This window comes from Fringilla coelebs (genome assembly GCF_963513975.1).
Source record: "Fringilla coelebs genome assembly, chromosome: 2".
NCBI classification, from domain to species: Eukaryota; Metazoa; Chordata; class Aves; order Passeriformes; family Fringillidae; genus Fringilla; species Fringilla coelebs.
The window spans coordinates 25,905,778-25,912,301 of record NC_140029.1 but is presented as its reverse complement, the minus strand read 5'-3'; the positions used below and the strand labels follow the sequence as shown (position 1 = coordinate 25,912,301).

General features: G+C 53.1%; 1 protein-coding gene across 1 annotated transcript; it reads right to left on the bottom strand.

The window, feature by feature from the left end:
• Positions 1–3,007: 3,007 nt before the first annotated feature.
• SOX1 (SRY-box transcription factor 1) lies at positions 3,008–4,126 on the bottom strand (the record flags this gene model as incomplete). The annotated part of the gene is made up of 1 exon (XM_084226497.1): positions 3,008–4,126. One exon carries the CDS (start codon positions 4,124–4,126, stop codon positions 3,008–3,010), a length of 1,119 nt encoding a protein of 372 aa, XP_084082623.1.
• Between the last annotated feature and the right edge of the window lie 2,398 nt (positions 4,127–6,524).

Sequence of the window (6,524 nt, the reverse complement as noted above, 5' to 3'; positions counted from 1 at the left end):
TTTTTTTTTTTGGGGGGGGGGTGGACATTTGCGGAGCGAACTGCATTACATTGAAAGGCGGGCTGAGAGTGTTTGAAGCTTATTTGAATATAGCCGACATTGGGTCTCTTTAATCCCCTTGTGTTGAAAGTGCAGGTATTCCTATTATTCTAGGCATAACGCCATTGAGCCGCTAAATTGTGATGGTAGGAGGGAAAACTCATTAACAGGAGCTAATTTAGAGAGTTATAATATTTTTTTTTAAATAAAAAAAGCACTTCCCCACAGTATTTCTGCTGTTTGGACGCAAATGAACAGATGTTTGTTTGCTTTTCTCCCTTGACGGCTCCAATCCTGTTCCATCAGTCGTAGTCAGCGATACAGGATCTTCTCGCTGGGATTTTTCTATTTTACATTGCCATTAAATGTGATTTTCAGCATCTATGACCCTTAAAGAAAAAGGCACGTAACAAGGGTGCATCAGACATATATGTGTCTGTATGTGCACATGTCACACAGACACACACTTCTCTTGGTCACGATGCTATCTATGGTGTGCACTGATATTTACGAGTATATGCACATGAAGGACAACAAGAAACAGTTCAACAGGTGAGAGCTTAATCTGCATACCTAAAGGTACAGCTATTTTTAAAATTTCATCTAAGACTGCGTTTGGCTGGAGGTGGTCAACACCGCAGAAAGTTTCCCACAGGTTCCTGCTTTCTGTATGCACTCTTTGGTCGCTGAGCATTTCCAAAAGTCGTCTGCTGACTGCCTGAACCTGCACACTCCTCCATTTTAATAAAGGCTCGAATAGTTAAGAAAAGAAAAGGAAAAAAAAAAAAGTTTGGGCTGAAATCAATGGACAGCTTCTATGAAAATTTTGCGTTCAGTATGAGTGATTTATACAAAATTATCGACAGGAGTCCTAAGAGTTATATGTGTCAATTGACATGTCAGCATTATAGAAGTGCAATCTCTAAAACGGACCAAACCCGCTCCTCATTAGCTAACTAAAACTTCCCCACTCCTGGACGGATACAGTACTTATTCACCAGAGCTAAAAGACGAACAGTCCTACAGCCTGCTGGGATCGACACTGAAGTCCTGGAAGTTAATTATTTTTCCTTTTGTTTAAGCAGCTATGACTACTTTAAAAATTAATTTGCTACAGTAGTTTACAGCAAACTTTTAATTCTAACATGTAGAAAAGTATCTCTCAACAGCTAGAAAAAAAAATTAAATTAGATCTCAAAGCATTAAACAACATTCTGTAATGAAATGACACGCATCGTTTTCCTCGACAGCTTTCGCACCGGTCGCTAAAAATGGGGGGCGGGGGGATGGGGAAGGGGGAGAAAGGTGTGACCCCACCGCTCCCCGCTCGCCCCCCGGAATGCCCCAAGTGGATGGGAATGCTTGTCGGGCGTGAGGTTTAGAAGTCGCTTTTCTTTTCGGGACGCGCAAAAAGAAGCGCTTTCACTTTCCATGGTGTTAATTAGAGGGGAAGTGCCGCGCTGGACTGTGTCCTGTCGTTTCCCGGGGAGGTGGGTGTCCCCCGGGAACTCCCGGCCGAGTGGGGGCCCGAGCCGAGAGGGGCGGGCAGCCCCCGATCACTCCCCAGGGGAAAAGTCAGGGCTCCGGCAAGGTCCGGACCACCAGCCCAGCCATAAAATCTACAAAATGAACGTTCACGGCTAGAAGAGTAACGCAGTAAACTGCCTTCCCTTGAAGCAGGGAACGAGTATTAAAAAAATAAATCTACTATCGCCCCTTCTGATTTACACAGGTTAGGGAACATCGACATTTACTGCAGAATGCACTTCATTCTGTTTGCCGCTGCTGCTTAAAACTTCCTTCCCAAAATCTAGGTTTCCCTGCTGTGTTTCCAGGTTTACCATGGTAAACACCACTGTGTTCGCCAGTTAGCTTTTCCTTTTATACAGGTGACTTTTTCCGCTTTGAAATTTATTTAATCAAAACAGGAAAAAAAAAAAAAAAAAGGACCTCATCCTTAGAATTTCCGTTTAGCAGAAAGGCTTTTTAGTAAACTATATACACAATCTGATTTCCTTCGTACCGCCTAAATAAAAATTATTTCACAATGCATTTACAAGAAATGATGCAAAAAGAAAACAAAATCAAAGAAAAAACAAACAAACAAAAATATCCAGATACAATAAAGTTTTACGAACCCCGGAAAAAAAAAATGGAGCTTCCAAAACAAAACAAAAAAGTTTTATAAATAAACAAACAAGTAACGAAAAAAAACCCCAACCCCAGCCCAAAAAACCCTCGAGAATATCTACAAAAACTTTTAAGTGTTCTTTTGGATTTGTCTTAGTACATGAGTAATAAATGAGAACCGTTTCCTCATCAACTTCGAGTTAATTAGTCAATAAAAAATCTTCGCAAGAAGCGGTCCGTGACTGAAATCGTAGCGGTTCCGCGCGGTATAAAAGTTGGCATCACCTACAACTTTGTGTGTTTATTATTGGTATTTTTTCTTTTCGCCGCCGTTTCCCCCCTTTCTCTCTTTCTTTCTCCTCTTTCGCAAATAAACGCTCTATGTCTCTTGGGTGAATGATAAATACTGTACAAAAAGTCTCGATAAAACACAGAAGTTCAGTCTAAAACTAGTTTCATAAACTAGTTCTTCTAAAAAAAAAGGTAAGTAAAGCAACCGTTACCTTTTTTCTCTCTCGTTATTATTATTATTATTTATTATTATTATTACAAGAACATCAAAACATTTCTGTACAAAAAGGAAGGAAGAAAGAAAAAAAAAAAAAGAGAGGCGGGGGAGGGCGGGAGGGAAGGGGCGCGAGAGGCAAAAATAAGAGGGGGGAACCTGGGAGCGGGGCAGGAGCGGCGCGGGGCCGGGGCGCGGGCAGGCGGCCGGGGCTGAGCGTGCGGTGGCAGCGGCGGGGCGCGCAGTCCTGCAGGCCGGCCCGGGGCCGGGGGCGGCGGCCGAGCCGGTGCCCGCGTCCGTGCCTCCCTCCGGCGCTCCGGTGCTGGCGGGGGCTTAGATATGCGTCAAGGGAACGGTACCGTTCACCCCCGTGCTGGCGCTCTGGTAGTGCTGGGGCAGGGAGTGGAGCCGGCTCTGGGCGGCAGCGGCCGCCGGATCCCCGCCTTCCCCGGCCGGTAAGTACATGCTGATCATCTCCCGCAGGTCCCCGGGGCACGGGGCCCGCGAGTGAGAGGTGACGGGCGGGCTCACGCTGGGCTCCGACTTCACCAGCGAGCCCAGGGCGCCCAGCGCACCCGAGGAGGCGGCCGCCGCCGCTGCCGCTGCCGCCGCTGCCGCCGCCGAGTTCTGGTGGGGCTGGGAGCCGTAGGGCAGGGCGCCGTAGCCCGAGGGCGAGGCGCTCATGTAGCCCTGCGAGTTGGAGATGGGGCTGTACTGCAGGGCACCCATGTCGTAGCGGTGCATGGGCTGCGGGTTGTGCGGGTGGTGCGGGTGGTGTGGGTGCGGGTGGTGCGGGTGCCCCCCGCTGCCCGGGTGCTGGCTGTAGGCGAGCTGCGCCTCCTGCATCATCGCCGCCGCCGCCGCCGCCGCCGCCACCGAGCCCGGGTAGGCGCCGTTGGCCCAGCCGTTCATGTGCGCGTAGCCGCCGCTGGCCGTGCCGCCGGGGCTCTCCAGCCGCTGCCCGACGCCGCCCGGGCTGACGCCGACGCCCATGCCCACGCCGACGCCGGCCGGGCCTCCCCCGGCCGAGCCGGCGCTCAGCAGCCCCCCGGCCAGCGAGTACTTGTCCTTCTTGAGCAGGGTCTTGGTCTTCCGCCGGGGCCGATATTTATAATCCGGGTGCTCCTTCATGTGCAGCGCTCGCAGCCGCTTCGCCTCGTCGATGAACGGTCTCTTCTCGGCCTCCGACATGACTTTCCACTCGGCCCCCAGGCGCTTGCTGATCTCCGAGTTGTGCATTTTGGGGTTCTCCTGGGCCATCTTCCGCCGCTGGCCCCGCGACCACACCATGAAGGCGTTCATGGGTCTCTTGACCCGGTCCTGGTTCGCTTTGTTTCCCCCGCCGCCGCCGCCTCCACCGCCGCCTCCCGCTCCGGTCTGCCCCGAGAGGTTCGTGGGGGCCTGTGCTCCGCCAGGGGAGTGCAAGTCCGTCTCCATCATCATGCTGTACATTCAAATAGCTTTTTTATTTTCCACCGGTGCCAGACGTGAAAAATGAATCAAACATAGAGGAGCCCGGGAGGCCGGGGAGCGAGCGAGGCGAAACCCGTTTGTATCTAGGTAGCGACCGCCGTGCGAAAAAAAAAAAAAAAAAAAAAAAAAAAAAAAAAAAAAAAAAAAAAGAGGAGGAGAAGAAAACCGCGAGGAGAGCGATCGGCGACCCTGCCGGCGACAAACTTTCTCCCTTTCGCAAATCACTTTCGGGGCTCGGCGGCGACGGGGGTTCGAGCTGCTCAAACAGGTGCACGGCAAACTTGCTGCTTCACTTGGCGCGGCGGGAGGAGTGTGCGGAGCCGTCGGCGGTGTCCTCCGCTCGCCGGCGCTCCCCGGCAGACGCGCGCACACCCCTCCGCTCCCGCTCTTATCCTTAACGGAGCTATTTTTTTTTGTTCTTTGCTGCTAACTTGGAGAGAGAGAGGGAGGGAGGGGAGGGAGCGTGTGTGACTTGCATCCGCTGATCGCAGGTGAACGGAGAAGAAGAGAGGAGAACCCACCGCCACGCGAAAAGGAGGCGGAAAAAAAAAAAAGTATTTCAACGTTAACTGAAAAAAAAAAAAAAAAATGCAGGAGGAGGATCGGGGGAGGGAGGGGGTGGGGGAAGGAGCCCAACCAAAACACGCGCCGAGCCCGGCGGCCGGGGCCGGCGGCACAGTAATTTGCTGGCGGTGGTCTCCCTCCCGCGGCCCGGGCGGGACGGGCCGGGCAGGGCCGGGACGGGGCCGGCTCGGGAGGAGGAGCCGCCGGGCGCGCGGGCGAGCGGCGCCGCAGCCATACGGCGCGCGCCCAGCCCGCCTTAAATCGCCTGACGGCGGCCAATAGGGGCGCGCCGGCGGGCGTTCATTTGCATATGGCGCGCGCCGAGCGGTGACGTGCGCCGGGGCGCGCAGCGCTCGGCGGGGGCGGGCGGAGGGGCCGCGGCCCCCGAGGGCGCCCCCGAGGCGGGGACACCCCTCAGCCCCGGCCGGCCCTCCGTCCCCGCCGGGCGCCGCCGCACGGAGCCCCGGAGCCGCCCCGTCCCCGCTGGGCGCGCCCATCACTGAGGCGGCCGTCGAGCAGCATTTAGGGGGGCTGAGGCGGCCCAGGCCGTCCGCCCCGCTCCCGCAGCCGTGCGAGCGGTGGGTAAACATGCCTTTATTGCGGGACTTCGTTCTGGAGGTTTCTCCGGAGCCCCCTCAGACGTCTCTCCCAGGTGTTAAAACTAGTGCCAGGCCCTGGCACGCGGACGAGGCTGGACGCAGCCGTTTTTCACTTAGTCCTAGGGGAGTTAAAAGCACCTGCGACTAAAGAAGGTACACGGAAACATGTTATCTTTGTATATAGTAAGTACAGGTGTATGAATTTTTTTTTTCATTAAAAGACTACCTTTGTGCCCTGGCTGTCCTGTGAGATTATAGTTATTTTTATAGGGAGGAGAAAATAGTCCGCATGGAAATTCATGCTGCAGTCTTTAATTGCAGCCATAGGAATGGCAAGTCCGTCGCACAAATGCCCACGCATGTATAAACGGCCGCCCCCTTCGTCTTTTGCCAGGTGGAGAAAGGCACACACAGCGTGCCTGCTCTTTTCACGGTCCGTGTTAATTTTCCTGACCCTAGTGGCCATCCAAGGCTGGAATCACGCTGCAACTCCCCCAATTACTGTTATTACCACCAGAAGTTTTCTTCAGGAGGAGTATACACCGTGCACAAAGCACCGGTCCTAGGCACTGGGCTAAGATTAGACTTTTTTTTTCTCATTTCCAATGACTCGTCATGATAATATGGGTTTGCTGGAGGGAGGAGAGTGCCTCTCCACTTCTGACGGCCCGAAGGCTCAGCCTGCTTCTATCCTTTGAGCTCAGTCTGAGTGATGCTATTAACTCGGGTGCTGATGCTTTTGGGAGGACGTTACTCTCTCCCAGACAGCCGTAAGGGTGCAAAGAGGGCAGGAGAGACGGTGCAGGAGCCGACCCGCGCTTCTCCAGCTGATAGTTTCTTAAGTTGCCGTATTTGCCATGGCAAAACAAGGGAGGCCCTTGTGATTGCTAAATTATGTATTAAAACCACAAATGGTTGGGATAGGAGGGGAGGGAGAGGGGGGAGAAGGTTACTGCAGAAAGGCACATTTCCACTTGGATGGATAAATGAAAGTATGAGGAGTAAAAACTGCGAGATAAGATGGCATGGCTTGCAAATTATTCACCCAAGGCCCTAGTGGTATTTCTCCCTGAAATTTGATAGAAAGGCACTTAAAGGCCTCCTTGACAAATAAATGGGTCGAATGGCCGTGGGGCAGTCTTTTCCGGATGAGTCCTATGCATCCTGCCAGCCAGTGGATCCCGTGGGAGCACACCCTTATCCCTGGGAATTTG